The following is a 22,047-nucleotide window of genomic DNA, read 5'->3' on the forward strand; positions in this document are numbered from 1 at the left end:
TTTCTCAAATCAATTTAAAAAAGGGATTTTTTTTCCTTTGGAATCTATTAAAAAAGATATAAAACTCAACATTCCCATCATTGCTTCAGGTGCTCATTCCTAAATCACTCCCAATTTTGTGAAATGTATTTAAAAAGAGATAAAACTCATCATTCCAATCATTGCTTCAGGTGCCCATTCCTCAATTACTCCCAATTTTTTGGAATCTATTAAAAAAGATATAAAACTCAGCATTCCCATCACTGGGCTGATAAAACTCAACATTCCCATCATTGCTTCAGCTGCTGGCTCCTAAATCCCTTCCAATTTCTTGAAATGTATTAAAAAATATATAAAACTCAATATTCCCATCACTGCCTTGCATGGAAGGACCAGTGACCACATTTTGATTTTATTTTGCTTTGTTGATAACACTGAAGAGCCAGTTTGCCATCAAACAGCTGAATTCTACAAATGGAAAACAAACAAAGCCCAGCTTTGGAAATAAATCTGATTTTAGAAGGGAGGTTTGGTGCAGAATCTCCCCACAGAACTCTTCCAGACCCTAAATCCTAAATCCCACTGAGGAACAACACACGGCTTTGCTTTCCAGCAATCCCAATTTGCTCTGTATTAATTTCTTAGTGATGCTGGCAGAACCTGGCTCTAAGAGATTGGAAGCCACAGCTTCCAATAAATAAAAATGAATAAAAAATAAAAATAAATGAAAATAAATAAATAAATCACGTTTCTCTAAGAACACACACACACACAAAAATCACATTTCTCGAAGAGCACAGCACAAAACCTTCCATTTTCAGGGTGCTGAGCAGTGAAATCACAGCACGGAGACACAAATGAAATCCAGCACAGCCACCTTGGGCACCTCCAGCAGCAAAATCAGCGCCCCAAAGCCCCAGGGCTGAGAGATTTTGAATTTTTCAGCCCCACAGGAGCTTTTTGGCTCCAAAGGATCAATTCCCACACGGCTGCACTGAACAGATTGGGGTGGATTTGTTCTCTGCCCAGGTCTTGACTCCACAACAAGCAGAGCCCACCTCGTTCTCACCTTTGCAAAAAGGGTGCAAAAAAGCAGCGGGTTGGAAAGAGATGAGCAAAAAGCAGCAAAGAAACCAATACCTGACACAGATGAGAAAAAAGCAGCAAAGAAACCAATACCTGACACAGATGAGCAAAAAGCAGCAAAGAAATCAATACCTGCCACATCCACCCCTTGTTCAGCTCTCTCTCCACAGCACTGGGGGTTTACCTTGGCATTATCCCCTTAAATGCTTCAAAGGCTCCCAAAATCTCCTGCTGGGTTTCTTTTCCTCTGTTCTGATAAGCAGGGTGATAACACCGAGGGTCACAGGAGTCAGGGAGAGTTCTGAGCAATCAGCAGAGCTCTTAATCACCCACATTCCTCATTAATGCTTAATTACACACCTGATTTATCAACCTAAAAATGGAGGTTTTCACACCCCAAAAGCATCATCACTTCCCCCCAAGCACCAGAACCTGCTCAGATTTCCCAGCCCAGCCCTGGGATGGCCACCGATGTCCCCATGGCCCTGGGACAGTTTTTGGGGAGCAGACAAGGGGCAGGAACCTGCCCAAAAATGCCCCCCAAAGCTGTTGTCACATCCAGAGCTGGCTGTGCCAAGCTCACCTCCAGGTTTGCTCCTCCAGCACCCCAGAGTGGGGGTTTGGCTTTGGAAAACACTGAGGGAAAACAGGATCCAGGCATTTCTCCTGTGGCAAGCACAGCCTGGCAGCCAGAGCAACAAAACATCACCCAGGGGAAGGAAAGAAGGAGCAGAAACCCTTCCTAAAACATCACCTGGAAAAGGAACCAGAAATCCTTCCCCAAAACATGACCCAGGAAAAGGAACCAGGACCAGAAACCCTTCCCAAAACATCACCCAGGGGAAGAAAAGAACGACCAGAAACCCTTCCTAAAACTTCACCCAAGAGAAGGAAAGAAGGACCAAAAAACCCTTCCCAAAACATGACCCAGGGGAAGGAAAGAAGGATCAGAAACCCTTCCCAAAACATCACCCAGGAAAAGGAACCAGGACCAGAAAACCTTCCCAAAACATCACCCAGGAAAAGGAAAGAAGGACCAGAAAACCTTCCCAAAACATCACCCAGGGGAAAGGAAAGAAGGATCAGAATCCTTCCCAAAATATCACCTGGAAAAGGAACCAGAAATCCTTCCCCAAAACATGACCCAGGGAAAGGAACCAGGACCAGAAACCCTTCCCAAAACATCACCAAGGGAAAGGAACCAAGGCCAAAAAACCCTTCCCAAAACTTCACCCAGGGGAAGGAAAGAAGGACCAGAAACCCTTCCTAAAACGTCACTCAAGGGAAGGAAAGAAATTAATTCTTCTCAAAACATCACCCAGGGGAAGGAAGCAGGACCAGAAACCCTTCCCAAAATATCACCATGGGGAAGGAAAGAAGGATCAGAATCCCTTCTTAAAACTTCACCCAGGGAAGGGAACCAGGACCAGAAACCCTTCCCAAAACATCACCCAGGGGAAGAAAAGAACGACCAGAAACCCTTCCTAAAACTTCACCCAAGAGAAGGAAAGAAGGGCCAAAAAACCCTTCCCAAAACATGACCCATGGGAAGGAAAGAAGGATCAGAATCCTTCCCAAAATATCACCTGGAAAAGGAACCAGAAATCCTTCCCCAAAACATCACCAAGGGAAAGGAACCAAGGCCAAAAAACCCTTCCCAAAACATCACCCAGGGGAAGAAAAGAACAACCAGAAACCCTTCCTAAAACTTCACCCAAGAGAAGGAAAGAGGGACCAAAAAACCGTTCCCAAAACATGACCCAGGAAAAGGAAAGAAGGATCAGAATCCCTTCCCAAAATATCACCTGGAAAAGGAACCAGAAATCCTTCCCCAAAACATGACCCAGGGAAAGGAACCAGGACCAGAAACCCTTCCCAAAACATCACCAAGGGAAAGGAACCAAGGCCAAAAAACCCTTCCCAAAACTTCACCCAGGAAGAGGAACCAGGACCAGAAAACCTTCCCAAAACATCACCCAGGGGAAGAAAAGAACAACCAGAAACCCTTCCTAAAACTTCACCCAAGAGAAGGAAAGAAGGGCCAAAAAACCCTTCCCAAAACATGACCCATGGGAAGGAAAGAAGGATCAAAAACCCTTCCCAAAACATCACCCAGGAAAAGGAACCAGGACCAGAAAACCTTCCCAAAACATCACCCAGGAAGGAAGAGTCAAAAATTCTTCCCAAAACTCACCCAGGGAAGGGAACCAGGACCAGAAACCTTCCCAAAATTCACCAGGGAAGGAAAGAAGACAGAAACCCTCTTAAAACTTCACCCAGGAAGGGAACCAGGACCAAAAAACCTTCCCAAAACTTACCCAGGAAAAGGAAAGAAGGATCAGAATCCTTCCCAAAATTCACCTGGAAAAGGAACCAGAAACCCTTCCCAAAACATGACCCAGGGAAAGGAACCAGGACCAGAAACCCTTCCCAAAACATCACCAAGGGAAAGGAACCAAGGCCAAAAAACCCTTCCCAAAACTTCACCCAGGAAAAGGAAAGAACGACCAGAAACCCTTCCTAAAACTTCACCAGGGAAGGAAAGAATACCAAAATCCCTCCTAAAACCTTCCCAAGAAAAGGAAGAAAGAAGGACCAGAAAAACCCTTCCCAAAACATCACCCATGGGGAGGAAAGAGGATCAGAAACCCTTCCTAAAATTCACCAGGAAAGGAAAGAAGGACTAGAAACCCTTCCCAAAACATCACCCAGGAAAAGGAATCAGGACCAGAAAACCTTCCCAAAACACCAGCCAGGAAAAGGAACCAAAACCATAATCCCTTCCCAAAACATCACCCAGGGGAAGGAAAGAAGGACCAGAAACCCCTCCCAAAACATCACCAAGGAAAAGGAATCAGGACCAGAAAACCTTCCCAAAACTTCACCCAAGAGAAGGAAAGAAGGACCAGAATCCCTTCCCAAAACATCACCCAGGGGAAGGAACCAGGAAAACTGCAAGGCCCTTCCCAGGGAAGCTGCTGCATCCCTGCCTTGCACAGCTGGGATAAAATTATTTCCAAGATAAAATTCATCTTTGACTCCCCAATCCATCCTTCCTTGCCAGACATTCCCTCCCTACCAAGCCAAATCCCATTTTCCCCATTTACAGCTGCTCCATCCTGCTGCAAACCCCAATTTTGGGGTCACAATTTAGGGGTTGCCTTTGAGCTCCTGCTCTGGTTGGGCTGGACAAAAATCCCTCATTCCTTCCAGTGGCTTGGAAATTTGAAAGGGGAGGAATTGAAAAAGCACATTGGAAATGAGGAAGGAGCACAATTAATGAGGGAGGGAAATTTGGTAGAAATGAGGGAAGGAGAACAATTTGGGAGAAATGGGAGAAATGAGGGAAGGAGCACAATTCCAGCATCTGGAAAAGCACAGGATGACATTTCCAACCAGTTGTAAACAGGGAGAAAAGTTGTGGGCGATGTTTTTACCCTGCACACTGAGGAGTTAAAGGCACTGGGAGAGGAATGAGGGAAGGAAATCTTTAGGATGCTGGAGACAAGGCAGATGCTGAGTTATCAGCATATTTTATCTGTATTTTAGGAAGATTGATTCCTGCATGGAGCATTTTGATGTTCTCCTCATCACTAAATAAACAGCACATAAACAACTTAGTGCTGGGCTTAAAATTGATCCGGGTCCATTTTTCTGTGCCCTCATTTTGAACCCAGAGGGAAGGGAGATTTTCCATAGCTACAGGAAAAGAAATGTTGTCCTTATAATGCAAAGAGATCACTCAGAGTGATCCCCTCATGAGCTGAGAGATTATTCCAGAGCAAGGAGAAGGGAGAAATCATCCGAGAAAATACAACACCAGCTGCAGGCAGAACTACTCCAAATGGGAGAGTTTGGAACATTTTTTCTGGTTACTTCTGCCCAAACTCACCAGGACATGGATGCAGAAAGGATCCACCTGTAAACCCATCACTGCCATGCACAAAGAATTGAATAATTTCATATCAACCCCAGGATATTTACCCCAGGTAATACAAAAATCATATCAACCCCAGGTAATACAAAAATCATATAAACCCCAGGATATTACCCCAGGTAATACAAAAATCATATAAAAATAATCCCCAAAGATATTTACCCAGGTAATTATCAAATACATCATATCAACCCCAGGTAATACAAAAATCATAAAAACCCCAAGATATTTACCCCAGGTAATACAAAAATCATATAAACCCCAGGATATTTACCCCAGGTAATACAAAAATCATATCAACCCCAGGTAATACAAAAATCATATAAACCCCAAGATATTTACCCCAGGTAATACAAAAATCATATCAACCCCAGGTAATACAAAAATCATAAAAACCCCAGGATATTTACCCCAGGTAATACAAAAATCAATCACCAGATAAACCCCAGTATATTTTACCCCAGGTAATACAAAAATCAATAAATCCAAATATTACCCAGGTAATATAAATTACAATCCCAGGTAATACAAAAATCATATAAACCCAGGATATTACCCCAAGTAATATAAAAATCATAAAACCCCAGGTCATTTAATCCAGGTAAACAAGATCATTAACCCACAAATTCCCAGTTAAAATTTGGTAAAACCTGGTTATTTAACCCCAGGCTTTACCCAGTTAGAAAAATTTTTCCCAACCCAGGCCATGATTCCCAGGTAATACAAACATTTTCCAAGTGTTTACCCACAGGTAATACTTCTACCCCAGCATCTAAACCTCCAGCATCCCAGGTCAATAAAACAGATAGAAATCCCCCATAATACAAAATCATTTCCCGGGCACTTTATACTCAACAATCATATGACCCCAGGATTCAGTTTAATCCCTAGAAACTCCCAGTATTTACCCACATATATTTTAAATCTATCCCATTACTAAAACTGATTCAGATTTTGACCCCATAAAAAAAATCATCAACAACCCCAAATACCCAATCCAAGATTTTGACCTGGATACAAAATTGACGCAGATTTTACCCCGGTCAAAAATCATATAAACCCCAGGATATTACCCCAAGTATTATAAAAATCATATAAACCCCAGGTCAAATTCAGCTCAAAAGCAGCTCCTGCCTCACACCCATCCCTTAACTCTGGGTTAATAACTCTGGGTTATTTCACCCCCAGGCTTTCCCAGTGATTATTCCCAAGCAGGCCTGAGTTCCCAGAGGAATTTCCCACATTTTCCTGTGTCGGTTGACCCTGCACAGGCCTGCCCTACCTGTCTGCCCCAGCACTCCCTCCACTGCCATCCCTGGCTCAATAAAACAGGAAGGAAATTCCCCCAAAATTAATTTCTTGGGACACTTTTGATACTCAGCATCAGAAAACCCCAAGTTCAGTTTCCCAGAAGCTCCCTCTCATTTTCCACATTTATTTTTAGACTTTCCATTGACTAAAACTGAGTTCGGGCATTTTGCCACCATCAGAAAAAAATCATCAACAAAGCCCCAAATCCCACCCTGGGTTTTTGAGCTGGAGCAAAGATTGGGGCAGATTTCACTCCCCCAAAATCAGATTTTTCCATAAAAAGCTCCATCCCAGGCCACCAGAATGGGGCAGCAGCAGAGGCTCAGCTGTTTTGCAGGCTGGCAGGGACCGTGCTGCTAAAAGGAGTTAAATGTTTGTTCAGGGTTTGGGATTGGTGTCCCCAGGGCAAGGAGGGCCCCAGCCTGTCTGGCCAAGGCTTTGGAGAAGGGAGGGAAACCCTGCTGGGCTCCCAGCACCCCTCAGAGCATCTTCAACTCAGGCTCTGCCTCTCAGCATCCCAGGGTTTATTGGGGTGGGATTTGATTCCCTTCAGCTGAGGAGCACAAAGTCCTTTATGGGCATTTCCACACCCAAACCAAGCTCTGGTTCCTATTTCGCAGGAAAAATCTTGTTCCTATTTCACAGGAAAAATCTGGATCAGTTTGGTGTTATCCCCATTGCCATAAGAAGTCCCACCCAGAACTGTAAAATCCTTGAAAAACTCCCAAAAACTCCCATGGGCAGCACAGAGAGGATTCCTGCAGAAATCCTAAATTTCCATGGCGTGCCAGAAAAGAGAGCAGCAGCAGGAGGAGATGAAGAAAGTTTTGTAATTTGGGAGTGATGCTGCCCTGCAGAACATCTTGAACTTGGGCTCTGACTGTCCCAGAGCATCCCAGGGTTTATTGGGGTGGATTTTGATTCCCTTCAACTGAGGTTCTTTATGGGCATTTCCACACCCAGACCAAGCTCTGGTTCCCATTTCACAGGAAAAATCTGGATCAGTTTGGTGTTATCCCCATTGCCATAAGAAATCCCACTGTGTTTTCCTACCCAGAACTGTAAAATCCTGGAAAAATTCCCAAACTGTAAAATCCTGAAAAACTCCCCAAAATTCCTGTCAGGAGCAAAGGCAGCAAGTCAAGAGCAGCAGCAGAAGAGGTGAAGGAAGTTTTGTAATTTGGCAGGTGTTCTGCAAAGGTGCACAACACCTTTAACTTGTGCTCTGTCTCAGAGCATCCCAAGGTTTATTGGGGTGGATTTTGATTCCCTTCAACTGAGGTTCTCCATGGGTGTTTCCACACCCTAACCAAGCTCTGGTTCCTATTTCACAGGAAAAATCTGGATTGTTGTTCCTGTTGCCATAAGAAATCCCACTGTGTTTTCCTGCCCTGAATCCCACCCAGAACTGTAAAATCCTTGAAAAACTCCCAAAAACTCCCATGGGCAGCACAGAGAGGATTCCTGCAGAAATCCTAAATTTCCATGGAGTGCCAGCACAGACAGCAGCAGCAGGAGGAGATGAAGGAAGTTTTGTAATTTGGGAGTGATGCTGCCCTGCAGAACATCTTGAACTTGGGCTCTGACTGTCCCAGAACATCCCAGGGTTTATTGGGGTGGATTTTGATTCCCTTCAACTGAGGAACCCAAAGTTCTTTATGGGTATTTCCACACCAAGCTCTGGTTCCTATTTCACAGGAAAAATCTGGATCAGTTTGGTGTTATCCCCATTGCCATAAGAAATCCCACCCAGAACTGTAAAATCCTGGAAAAATTCCCAAACTGTAAAATCCTGAAAAACTCCCCAAAACTCCTGTGGGCAGCAAAGGCAGCAAGTCAAGAGCAGCAGCAGAAGAGATGAAGGAACTTTTGTAATTTGGCAGGTGTTCTGCAAAGGTGCAGAATTCCTTTAACTTGTGCTCTGTCTCAGAGCATCCCAGGGTTTATTGGGGTGGATTTTGATTCCCTTCAACTGAGGTTCTCCATGGGTGTTTCCACACCCAAACCAAGCTCTGGTTCCTATTTCACAGGAAAAATCTTATTCCTATTTCACAGGAAAAATCTGGATTGTTGTTCCTGTTGCCATAAGAAATCCCACTGTGTTTTCCTGCCCTGAATCCCACCCAGAACTGTAAAATCCTGGAAAAACTCCCAAAAACTCCCATGGGCAGCACAGAGAGGATTCCTGCAGAAATCCTAAATTTCCATGGCGTGCCAGAAAAGAGAGCAGCAGCAGAAGGGATGAAGGAAGTTTTGTAATTTGGGAGTGATGCTGCCCTGCAGAACATCTTGAACTTGGGCTCTGACTGTCCCAGAACATCCCAGGGTTTATTGGGGTGGATTTTGATTCCCTTCAACTGAGGAGCCCAAAGTTCTTTATGGGCATTTCCACACCCAGACCAAGCTCTGGTTCCTATTTCACAGGAAAAATCTGGATCAGTTTGGTGTTATCCCCATTGCCATAAGAAATCCCACTGTGTTTTCCTGCCCTGAATCCCACCCAGAACTGTAAAATCCTGGAAAAATTCCCAAACTGTAAAATCCTGAAAAACTCCCCAAAACTCCTGTCAGGAGCAAAGGCAGCAAGTCAAGAGCAGCAGCAGGAAGAGATGAAGGAAGTTTTGTAATTTGGCAGGTGTTCTGCAAAGGTGCACAACACCTTTAACTTGTGCTCTGTCTCAGAGCATCCCAAGGTTTATTGGGGTGGATTTTGATTCCCTTCAACTGAGGTTCTCCATGGGTGTTTCCACACCCAAACCAAGCTCTGGTTCCTATTTCACAGGAAAAATCTTGTTCCTATTTCACAGGAAAAATCTGGATTGTTGTTCCTGTTGCCATAAGAAATCCCACTGTGTTTTCCTACCCTGAACTGTAAAATCCTGGAAAAATTTCCAAACTGTAAAATCCTGAAAAACTCCCCAAAATTCCTGTCAGGAGCAAAGGCAGCAAGTGAAGAGCAGCAGCAGGAAGAGGTGAGGGAAGTTTTGTGATTTGGGAGTGATGCTGCCCTGCAGAACACCTTTAAATTGTGTTTAAACTGGGCAGCACAGAGAGGATTCCTGCAGAAATCCCAAATTTCCATGGAGTGCCAGCACAGAGAGCAGCAGGAGACGAAGGGAAGTTTTGTCCTTCAGGAGTGATGCTGCCCTGCTTGTTCCCTCCCAAATCCCCAAACCAACAGAGGCTGCTCCCAGCCCTGGATCCACCCCAGCTCCACGTGGACCAGGGCAGTGCTGCAAGAGCCTGAGGCACAGCCAGGGAGCCAAAAATTCCCATTTCTGCCCAGCCAGGGGCCCTGGGCCAGGACAAAACTCAGGCTGAGCCTCAGAGGGTCAGAGCACAGCCCTGGGGTGGATTCCAGACTCACTGAGGCTGGAAAAGATCTTAAGGATCAGAGAGTCCAAGCAGAATTGCCAGCACAGAGAGCACAGCTGGGCTGGGAGTTTGGGGATGAAGGATTCAGCATCCTGAGGTGTCACTGAAATATTTTATGAAAATCCTTCTGCTGGGATTTTTCTTTTGAGAAGCCAAGAAGTCTCAGCAAAAAAAAAAAATGCAAACAATAATTATTTGATGGTTGTGGAATGTGGTTTGGAGATGGTTCATTAGCAAGTGCAATTTTGATTGGTTTGATGTGAATTGTTTTTATTTAATGACGAATTATGGTTTAGTTGTGTTGAGATTGTGAGTAATTGCAAGTTTTTATTATTCATTCTTTGCTAACCTTCTGATGTCTCCTTTCTCTTTCTTTAGTATAGTTCTTATGTATAATTTCTTATTATATGAAATAATATAATATAATATAATATAATATAATATAATATAATATAATATAATATAATATAATATAATATAATATAATATAATATAATATAATATAATATAATATAATATAATATAATATAATATAATATAATATATAATTTTATATAACTTTATATAATGTCATATATTATACATATAATTATATATAATTTTATATAATATATATTATATAATGTATATTATATATTATATATTATATATTATATATTATGCAGTACATTATATATACTATATATATTTATATATGAATATATATAAAATATATACTTATATATAATTTTATATATTTTATATATTTATATAAATATTTATATATTATATTATATTATATTATATTATATTATATTATATTATATTATATTATATTATATTATATTATATTATATTATATTATATTATATTATATTATAATCAACCTCAAAGGCTCTGGAGCTCTTTCCTGGCTTTGCTCTTGTGTTTTAGGGCTGATCCTGCCCAGCCTTTCCCAGTTGCTGTGGGAATGTCTGGGCTTGGAGAAGCCTGTGCTGCTTCCTGCAGCCTCCCAGCTGCCTGATACAGCTCCTTCACTGCAGAGCACTGGGAAAAAAAATGGATTTTTGCAGAGCAGATATGGCCCTCATTGTTCTGCTCTTCTGCATCCTGCAGGGATTCAGGACTTGGAGGGAAAAAAATAAAAAATAAATAAAAATAAAAATAAAAATAAATAAAAATAAATAAAATAAATAAAAATAAATTAAAAATAAATAAAAATAAAAATAAATAAAAATAAAAAGAACCCCAGAGCCAGTTGGGATCTGTTGGCTCCTCCTCCCATCCCAGCTCCTGAGGTCAGCAGGGAAAGCATCCAAGAGCTGCAGAAAAGCCAGATTGTTTTAATTTAAACATTTGCGAGAGGCAGAGCGAGGGACTTTCTCCCCCCAAGTGCTCAGGACGTGCTGATGTGCTCTCCCCGTCCCGGCCAGCCCTGCTGAGAGAACATTCCTGCAGTTTTCCATCGTGCCAGAGGGAGAAATCCCTTCCCTCCCAGCCCTGCTGCCTCTCCCGGAGCACAGACATGCAGGGATTGCCCTCCCTGTCCCACAGAAAGGAGAACACCAGGATGAGCCTTGGAAACCAGAGCTGATCCTTCCAGGAACCCCCCAGGCAGCAGAGCTGTGTTGGAGGCATCAACAGCCTCATATTTTCCAATAAAAACCCTCCAAGGGGCATTTCCAGGGAGGTTTGTGCCCTGCTTCAAGGATTCTCCCATGGAATTGCACCCCAGCTATGCTGCCACCATCTCCAACCTCCCCATTCCTCAGCGGAAATCCTAAATTTCCATGGAATACCAGCACAATCCAAATGTTTCACCCCAAACCAGGCTCAGCCCCCCATAAAATCAGCTCCAGCCCTTGGTCAGCTCTGCTCCCACCATCTCCCTGAGGGATTTCTCATCCCTCTGCAGAAATCCCAAATTTCCACGGAATACCAGCACAATCTCAATGTTTCAGCCCCCCAAAATCAGGTCCAGCCCTCGATCAGCTCTGCTCCCACCATCTCCCTAAATTTCCATGGAATACCAGCACAATCCAAATATTTCACCCCAAACCAGGCTCAGCTCCCCAAAATTAGCTCCAGCCCTCAGTCAGCTCTGCTCTCACTATCTCCCTGAGAAAACTCTGCAGAAATCCTAAATTTCCATGGAATACCAGCACATTTCCAATGCTTCACCTCCAGCCAGGTCTACTCCACAAAATCAGCCCCAGCCCTTGGTCAGCTCTGCTCCCACCATCATTTCTCTGCAGAAATCCCAAATTTCCATAGGATACCAGCACAATCCCAATGTTTTCACCCCAAACCAGGCTCAGCCCCCCAAAATCAGCTCCAGCCCTGGTCAGCACCACTCCCCTCTCCCTCCCAGCCCAAACCATCCCATGATTCTGCTGCCTCCCCAGCAAACCAGTCCCAGTTCCCAGACATTTGATACCCACTGGAATTCTGGTGGAATTTTTGGCCACCCTGGATCAAAGCTGAAGTGGCAAAATTCATTTGCAAAGTTGTTTATGGAAATTAGCCCCCATCAGAGGGACGAGGAGCAGGGCTGGCTTTGGCTCCCTGCTGAAGGTGTGCCCTGAATGTGCAGAATAAATCAGGATTCTGAAGCTTTCTCTCTTTTTCAGAGCAATATCTATTTCACACCAGCACGGTGATTTCAGAACTGAAAAATCCAATGGCTGGAAATCAAAAATTTCAATATTCCTCTGTACTTTTCAGGGCTCAAATGCTGCCAGAACCCCAAAGGAGAGCTGGGCAGTGTGCAGGGGGGGTCTGTGGCAGCACACCACGATCCCAAATCACTGGGGCTGTTTCCTTGGCAGGACAGGGAACAGCAAGGAGCAAAATGGATAAACCCACAGGAGGGTGTAAAAAAGGAAACCCACAGGTACAGGAGCCCAAGTTTAAACTCCACCCTGTTAAAAAAGCATTGACAAGCCCTGAATTCCTTCTGTGCCCTGCAATTCCAGCAACAATCCAAGGGGTCCCCAGCCCATGGCATCCCCTTAGTGCCACATTCCTCAGCCACATTCCCCTTGCCAGGGCTGTGCCAGCTGCCTGGTGCCTCTTGGGACAGGGTTTGGGCAGGAAATTCAAAAAGTTTCATTTCCAAGTGGGCATTAGCAGAGGGGAGGGCAGGGCAAGGGGCTGTGCTCAGAGTTTTCTGCTCCAGTCCTTCCCTGGGATGCTGCAGGGAGAGATGGGGACCCCACCACTCCAAATCCGGGGGAATTTCAGGGATAATCATGGAATCACAATGGTTTGGGTCCTTAAAGCTCATCCAGAGACATCTTTCACCATCCCAGGTCACTCCAAGCTGGCCTTGGACACTTCCAGGGATGCAGGAGCAGCCACAGCTGCTGTGGTCACCCTGAGCCAGGGCTGAAACATCCCCAAAGGGAACAATTCCTTCCCACTGTCCCCTGGCTGCTTAAACCCCTTCCCCCTTTTCCTTTCCCTGTGTCCTCTCCTTCTCCTTCAGCTCGATGAACACTGAAATTATTTCCCTTCAATTTATATTTTATATATTTATTATTCAATTTATCTCTTAGACAAATTATTAACACAGATTTGCCCAAATCTCCCTGTCAGCTGGCAGATCCCTGCCTGCATCCAGCTGTGCACCTGCAGCCAGGGCCACGGGAATCCTTTCTGAATAAATAAAGCAAAAAAAAGTGGTTCTGGGTTCAGCTGCTTCCAGGCCCAAACCCCTCTCCAAGAGCACCTTCACCCCACCTGGCTCTGAGAGCTGAGGACAGGTGGTTCTGGATGAGCAGAAGGAATTTCCAGGTGGATCTGGAGGAATTGTTTCCTTCTGGCTGTACAGGAGAGCCAGAGCTGCCAGCTCTCCCCAGGGCAGGGGTTGGATTGCCAAGTGAGGAGACCACCTTCTCCAGAGCATCACCTAAATGTTCCCAGAAACTTCTCCAGAGCATCCCCTGGATGTTCCCAGAAACTTCTCCAGAGCATCCCCTGGATATTCCCAACATGGAGCCCAGCTGCTCCAGAGCATCCTCTGAATATTCCCAGCAACTTCTCCAGAGAATCCTCTGGATGTTCCCAGCAGAGCCCAACTTCTCCAGAGCATCCCCTGGATGTTCCCAGCAGTGCCCAATTTCTCCAGAGCATCCCCTGGATTTCCCACTGCAGCTCCAGCTGCCAGAGCCCATCTCCAGCCCAGAAGGAAGGTTTGGAGTGAATATTGGGAAGGAATTCCTGGGTTTTTAAGGGCTTGGACTCTCCAGCAGATCCCAGCCAAGATTTCCTCTCGTTTTCCCTGGCACCAGCTGGAACACCTCGCCTGGAAGCTCCTTTTTCTCTCCTTTTTCCCATTTCTCCTGAGCAGAATGACACTTGTGTTCACTGTGACTCATCTCCTTGACCTTTCTATTCACTTTGAATGGTGCAAGCTGGAAATAAGGGCACCCAAACAATGCTTGCATTATTCAGCTGGTGAACCACAGCCCTCGGAGCAGATCTCTCCCCTGCAGCACACAAGAGCACACACACAGTAGGTATCTCATTCCAGCACGGGGTAAAAAAATAAAATAAAATCCCACAAACTCACTGCTTAATTCATATTTGAGAGCTGAATGAGCTGCAGCAAAAAAATAAAAAATCCCAGTGTAAAACTGCAGGAGGATGAGAGATCCTGGGAAACTGGAGCGGCATCTCCAGGAATTCGGCTGCAGTGAATTCTTACTCCAGCATTGTCTTGGAAACAAAAAAAAAGGGGGTGGAGGGAGGAAAAGCAGAGGAGGAGAGGCCAGGCAGGCTCATGAGCTCGGGCTGCTCGCTGGATTTCCGCAGCAGCTCCAGCTGACAGGAACAAGGAGCACAAAATCTGCTCCTAAATGTGACAGTGACGAGCAGGGACTCCCTCAGTGACCTCTCCTCTCCCACTCAGCTCCTTCCTGAGAGCTGCAAACTCCCCTCCTTTGCAACTTGGAGCAGAAAGAGAAAGAAAAAAATAAATTTTAAAAAAAGGCCTGGAAGCGTTTTGGTGAAAAGCTGAGCCCTCTTGGAATCACTTTTTGCTGGATTTATTCAGAAAGGATTCCCATGGCCCTGGCTGCAGATGCACAGCTGGATCTGCCAGCTGACAGGGGAATTTAGGCAAATATGTGTTAATGATTTGTATAATAAATAAAATGAATAATAAATGTCTAAAATATAAATTGAATGTAAGATAATTCCGGTGTTCATTGAGATGAAGGAGAAGGAGAGGCCACCAAACATCCAACCCATCCCTCTTGAGGAAAACAACTCCAAATTTCCTTTCTAGAATCTAATTCAAAATTTCCTTTCTAGATCTAATTCAAAATATTCTGAGAGTAGCCAACAGAACAGCACAGTGGTCTTGGTATAATCTGTAAAAATCCCGTCCATATTGAAATATAAAATCCAAATAACCTCCTGGATTTGATGGCTGAGGAGCACTGGGGATGCCCAAGGAAGAAAAGTGTTTTTAAAGTAAAAAACATTATTAAATATGAAGTCCAGTTCATCACCATCCAGCACATCCCCTTCCATTTGCACCCCAAAAAAGGGGATTTTTTCCCAGTAAACTAAAGGATTTTTTGTGGCTGCCCAATGATCTTCTGCTCCAAATTTCATTTCTAGAAATAATTCAAAGGATTGTGAGAGTACCAACAGAACAGCATGGTGGCCTTGGTATAATCTGTAAAAAACCTGTCCAAATCAAAATACAAAATCCAAATAAGCTCTTGGATTTGTTGGCTTAGGGGTACTGGGGATGCCCAACAGGAAACAAAATATCCCAAGGAGGAAAATAATTTTCAAAATAGAAAGAATCCATCATCAACACAACCTGAGGCACAGGGATGGGAAGAGACTCCTGGAGCTGCTGGAAAACCCAGATTTCACTGGCACATCAGCAATAAAATCCTGTTCAAGCACCCCCTCAGGGCCAGGCTCCCCACAGGGATACAGGGAATGGGAAATCCTGGGCTGGGCCAAAACCCACGGCAGAGCTCAGGGATGAGCCCTGATGCAGCTTTTCCACTCACCCATCCCCAAACTCTCCTTTTTCTCTCAGGCTCATTACACAAACTCAAAGAAAAACTCTGTTGTAAATACATGAATACAACTTTCCTCCTTTTAAAAAATGACATCTCATCATCGTGAGAGCTTCCAGATGATGTTAAGAATCTTCTTGGCTTCTGGAAAGAAAAAAAAAAAAAAAAAAAAAAGAGCCCAGACTTGGAGCAACCGACCTCAAAAATGCCTTTTGTGTAGTTCCTTCATTTATTTATTTTAGTTCCACAGATTTTCCAGACACGTCCACAGAGAAACCACGACATCATTTGGATGCTCCAGCCAGTGCTAGGCTGAATTTCAGGAGCCTTGGGACTTGCCAACAGTAACCAGTCCTTAATTATACCACGTTGCCAACCCAATTTTTTCCACATAACATTCGATTTCAACAAAATGTTTCCATTCTTTCATGTCTCAACCTTTTCTTTTTTTTTAATTTCATTTTTGTTCCCCTGGTTTTGCTCATTCTTCCCATCCTCGGTGTTGCTTTGTTTCACACAAAGGTTTTCTTGTGTTTTGAAGGACTGAAAATTCAGTCCCAAACACATCAAATTTAGTAGGAAGAGTGAAATATTTGATATAAAGCGAAGCCAGGCTGGAAGTGAAGAAACTTTTCCCAAGGAAGAGAGGATGGAAAAGGAAAGGGAATTCACTTTATTTCCCAGAGAATTCTTCTCACTTTAACCAGCACTTCCCATTTACCAAAATCTGGGTATTACAAACTGACACCCATGCCCAAACAATATTTTATACTCTGCCATACAATATTTTATACTCTTTATACAATATTTTATATTTTTCTCTGCCAAATGATCCATTTTCTAGAACATCCAGGGGATCAAACTCCAGCTAAACTCAGCAGGGAAAAGGAAGGGTGGGTAAATAAAAACCAGAGGGGATGAAATCCAGATTTTATCTTGATTTCCCCCATCCTGGGGATGCTCACTTTAAAGTGAATTCCCATGAGAGCAAAGCACCAGCTCTAAATGGAGCTGCTCTGCCCAAAGAGTCTCAGAGCCCCTTCAAGTGTTGAAAACAAAATTTGGATGAGGGAATGGATTTAAAGTGACAGAAGAAAGGTTTGGAGTGGATGTTGGGAAGGAATTCCTGGTTGTGAGGGTGAGGAGGCCCTGGCACAGCTGTGGCTGCTCCTGGATCCTTGGAAGTGTCCAAGGCCAGGTTGGAAAGGACCAGAAAGCCCCTAAATGTCTGTGAAAGCATTCCCAGCTTGTGAAAGCATTTCCCTGCAGGTTTCCACATTTCCAGAGGCACTGCCATCCATCCATCCATCCATCCATCCATCCATCACCCCATCTGTCCACATCCATCCTCCATCCATATCCATCGTCCATCTATCATCCATACCATCCTCACTCCTCATCCACCATCCATCATCGTCCACCCATCCATCCATCCTCATCCTCATCCATCCTCATCCGTCCATCATCGTCCATCATCCGTCCATCCATCCGTCCATCCATCCATCCATCCATCATCTCATCCATCCCATCCGTCCATCCTCCATCATCCATCCATACATCCTCCTCCATCCATCATCCACCATCATCCACCATCCATCCATCCGTCCATCACCCGTCGTCCATCCATCATCCATCGTCCATCCATCATCCATCATCCATCCATTCACCATCCACATCCGTCCATCCATCCGTCCGTCCATCCATCCGTCCGTCCATCCATCCTCCGTCCATCCGTCGTCATCGTCGCATCCATCCGTCCATCCATCCATCATCCATCCGTCATCCATCCGTCATCATCCATCATCATCCATCCCCATCCATCCGTCCATCCGTCCATCCATCCATCCGTCCATCGTCATCCATCCATCTCCATCCATCCATCGTCCACCATCATCGTCCATCCATCCTCCTCCATCATCCATCCATCCTCATCCTCCATATCATCATCGTCCGTCCATCCTCATCCATTCATCCGTCCATCATCCATCCATCCGTCCGTCCATCATCCATCCATCCATCCATCCCTCATCCATCCATCCATCCCCCACCAGCTCCAGCAATCAGGACACAAAAAGTAATTCCTGAAAGAATTAAGGCCCAATTTTAACTGCCCAGCAGACAAACCCTTTGGAGTAAAGAGCAGTTTCCTGGAAAGCACTCTGAGATTTTTTCTGAAGTCCAGACAAAACTCAAAACATCCCTAAATGCCACTGCTCACTGTCCCCCAGCAATTCCTGCTGCTCCTCTGGCTCAGGACAGAAATCAAACCTAACTCAAAGCAGGAGTGAAGCAGATCCTGCCCTGGGGACAGGGGGACAGGGATGGACAGACAGCACCAGGAGCTGAGCACAGCTCAGGGCACAGGGAAAGCAGCTGGGCAATGCCAGGGGTGACAGGGACATCTCTGTGCCACTCAGGGCCTCTGGGACAGCCACAAAATGGGAAAAATGGAAAATCCCCTTCAGAATGAAAGCTGTGGTTTGCTGAGGGTGCTCAGGATTTGGGAATCTTTTCCAACCCCAGGAGCAAAGCTTCCCCTTTGCTCCAGTCACACTCAGGGCAAAGAACCCAAATTAACTCAAATTAAATCAGGGCTGTCCCACCTCCACACCTGCAGCACTCTCAGAGAGGAAGAGCAGATATTTGAGCCCTCCCAAATTTGAGAGACATCAGCATGAGCCCTGCAGTGCTGAAAACCTGAAAAATCCATCCCCAATTCCAGATCCTAAAGGGCAGGGACAGCACTCACTTAAAATAAAGCTTAGGGGACACAACAAACACTACAAACAACACCAAGGCAGTTTTTTAAATTTAAATTTGCCATTAAAACATGTTTTGGTCAGAGCCAGGCGAGTCCTCACTGCTGTCCCTGTGTGCACACCAAAAATCAGCAACTCCACAGAGGGCTTTGCCTTAGAGATACCCCAAAGAGATGAAATGGGGCTGGAAATGGGAATTAAATGGGAATGAACAGGGAATGGAAATGGGATTTGGAAATGGGACTGGGAATGGGGTTTGGAATGGTAAAGAAATGGGATTGGAAGTGGGGTTGGGAATGGGGCTGGACTGGGATTGGAAATGGGATATGGAATGGGATTCCTCCCATTCCCAAATTTAAAGAATTCCCTGAAATCAGTGAATGCTCAGCACAGAGTTTTCCTCCTGCCCCTGGAAGAACAAGACAAGACCTCTGCTGTCCCCTCTGCTGTCCCCTGGCCAGGCTGGTCCCAAATTTTAAATTCCAAATTCCCATTGCAGCCTGGCAGTGCATTGACAGCACGATCCAGTTTTACAGGGGAAATTGGAACTGCCACCCATTCCAAACCTATAAGTCAGATTTCTTCTTGTAAAACAATATCAACACTTTTGATTGGCAAAGTATTTAAATAAACCTGTCTTTTAACTGGCTGGATAAAGACTTTTTTAGCTCTTTTAGGTGACTGGGGAAGGGCCAAGGTAATAGGATACAACATAATTTCCAGCATTTTTATTTTAGTTTGGATCCTCATTACTCTTTGCCACTAAAGGAAATTGCTGCATCCAAAAAAAGTTTCACCCAGAAACCCAATTTGGTTTTTACAGGGATTTGTAAGAGCAGAGAGGGGTTCCAGCTTTGTCTGTGGGTTTGATTTTGGGGTGACATCATCTGTGCAAATATGGGAAAATCTGAGCTGGATGGGCAGCGGTGGGAGGCAGCTCTGACATTGTTATTTCCCTGTTATTTGCTGGAAATCCTCTGTGCCAGGTACCATCCCACAGATTACAGGGAAATTTCACCTCTCCACGCAGAGAAACCAACTATCCTTAAACTAACACACGCTCTGAGCCGCAATAAAACCAGAGACAACGTGGAAAAAATTAAAAAAAAAATATAAAAAAGCCATCAAGACCATTAGTCAATGCCATCAGCAGCCCCAGTCTGGCTCCTCCCTCACCCAAATGATTTGATGTCCTATTAGGCGGCTCATTAGGAAAACTCAAAGCCTTTCACCACAAGAGTCATTCCTCAGAGCTGCACGCTGGCCCCACAAAAGCTCCCAGCCATCCTCTGCCCCCAAAACTCCTTCCAAAGTCACCTGGGAACTCCCAAAAGCGATTTGGGATTGTCTGGAGGATAAACACAGACGGGGAAATGCCTGGGGATGCTCTGGGAGTGTCGAGTGAAAGGAATAAATTGTTGTTTTTTCCTTTGGAACACAGCGGTCTGGTGATAATTCAATTTCCAGCTGATACAAAGTACCCGAGCCTGACAAGAGGAGCTGGTGCCATTCCAGCTCTCCAACATCCCAATCCCAAACTCGGGGATCTCCCACTGGAAATTCTCCTGAATTTCCCTGCAGGGATGTTCAGGACATTTTATTCATTGAGTTTTTTCCACCCTGCTCAGCCTTAATGGAAGCATTCCTCCGACGCCCACCTCTTCTTCCTTAAGGTCATTTGGAGAGGCCAGAAATGAAAATAATTGGCAAATCCCGCTGCTTGACACAGAGAATCCCACTGCTAACACTCAAACAAACGCTGCAAAAAAACACGGAATTGGGGCAGGGAAGCTGAATCCCAGGCAGCCCAGCTCTTCAGGGCACTTCTCGGCTTCTCAAGTTACCCTGAAGAACTCCGAGTTTTAACTTTGCACATTTCAAAACTCGGCTCGGCCAAACAAATCCTGCCCTGAAATCCAACACAAACAGAGCCCGATGCCTCCGAGTGTCCACCACAAACCGGGAAAAAGCTCTGCAAACACCCGAAAAACTCCTCCAGCACCCCACAAAAGGATTTTTCTGTGATTCCCTCCACCCTGGCATTTCCCAGAAGGCAGAAATTTGGGAAGCAGAGCTCTGGAAACACAAAACTGCACGGCCCCGAAGGGAAGCAGAAATGTGTTCAATCCCTTTTCTGCACGGAAAAAAAAAAAAAAAAAGACATTCCAGTGGTTTTCTGTGCTGCTGCACATCTGGAAGCTCAGAGCTTCCTCCTGCTGCACTCAGCCCCGGTTTTGGGGGGAAACCCTGCGGGATTGGGGTTGGGGAAGGGGCAGAGAGGTTTGGGGTCCCCGGGCTGCTCCAAAGCTTTTGTGTCCCGAGCTTTGATGTGCGGATTCCTGCGGGACAAAAAAACTTTCTGCTCCTCAAGGAGGAGGAGGAGGAGGAACTACGCAAGCCCGGAGGTTTCCAGGGGACTAAATATACATTCACATATATATCCACGGCGAGAGAGAAACAGCCAGAGCCTCCAGAAACTCATCCCCGAGTTTTCCCCCGGAAAAAGCAGCCCGGGCAAGAGGCGGCTCTCGCTCCAAGGAAGGCGAATAAAGAATTGTTTTAAGTTTTTTCCCCTTTTACGGGCCCCCTGACAAATGGCATTCAGAGACTCGGGCAGCTAAAGGAGGTTGGGTGGGTTTTGTTGGGTGGTTTTTTTTTTTTTTTTCTATTTTTTCTCTTTTTTTTTTTTTCCTTTTTGCTGGAATGCACAGGGAGGAAGGGAAGCCAAGAGGGTTTTGCCCCCGCACCGAATCCCCCCCTTTCCCACTCCCCCACGACCCCGCAGCTTTTTGGGGGGGCTCGGGGACCCCCCTTACCTGCCCGGCCGAGGGACAGGGCACCCAAGAGCAGCAGCGCAGCGGGCACCGAGCGGCTCCGTATCCAACTGCGCCTTTTCCACCGCGTGTGCGTATCCATGCTCCCCCCAGAAAAAAATAAAAAAAAATAAAAAAAATAAAAATCAACGGGGCACCAACTCGGGACAGCTCGAAAAAAGGGAGGATGAAAAAAAAAAAAAAGTTTAAAAAATTATTTTAAAAAATACAAAAATTATTTTAAAAAAAGCAATCCAAGCTGTCTCTAGAGCAGGCGCTGAGCCCCCCCGGCAGCCCCCCCCGGGGAGCAGCCCTTTATAAAGCCATGGGGCGGGCGGAGGGTGCGGGGGCTCCGCCGCGCTCTGCTCCGGCCCTGCCTCGCCGGCTCCTCCGCTCAACTTTTCCCTTCTCTCTCTCTCTCCCCACACCGCCCTTTTTTTCCCCCTTCTTTTAAACCCGGGGCAGGAGTTTGTCAATCTCGGAGCAGCGCAGCAAATCAGGGCCGGCCGGAGCGGCCCCCCCAGCGCCCGCCCCCGCCCTGTCCCGGCCCCCAAATCTCATTTTTTTTTTCTTTTTCTTTCTTTTTTTCCCCCCCCGCTGGAATAGCAGCAGACGGAGTTTTTTTTTTTCCGCCTCTTGCCGTCTCTCCTCGCTTTTTTCCCTGAGTTTTTCGGGATGGGCCCTTGTTGGAGCAATGGAAACTCAAAGTTTTAGATTTTTCTGTGCTGTCCCCCCAAGGGAACGCTGAGGAGGAGAAAGCTTCC

At 45.4% G+C, this 22,047-nt stretch overlaps 1 protein-coding gene across 2 annotated transcripts in view; it reads right to left on the reverse strand.

Moving 5' to 3' along the window:
• COL5A1 (collagen type V alpha 1 chain) overlaps nucleotides 1-21,386 on the reverse strand; it is a 148,324-nt gene extending 126,938 nt beyond the window's left edge. For both annotated transcript variants that reach the window (XM_064727571.1, XM_064727570.1), the window contains exon 1: nucleotides 21,287-21,386. In XM_064727571.1, coding sequence (XP_064583641.1) covers nucleotides 21,287-21,386 — 100 coding nt within the window. The remainder of the gene's footprint in view (nucleotides 1-21,286) is intronic.
• Nucleotides 21,387-22,047: the final 661 nt, after the last annotated feature.

Source organism: Zonotrichia leucophrys, chromosome 17 (assembly GCF_028769735.1).
Source record: "Zonotrichia leucophrys gambelii isolate GWCS_2022_RI chromosome 17, RI_Zleu_2.0, whole genome shotgun sequence".
NCBI lineage: Eukaryota > Metazoa > Chordata > Aves > Passeriformes > Passerellidae > Zonotrichia > Zonotrichia leucophrys.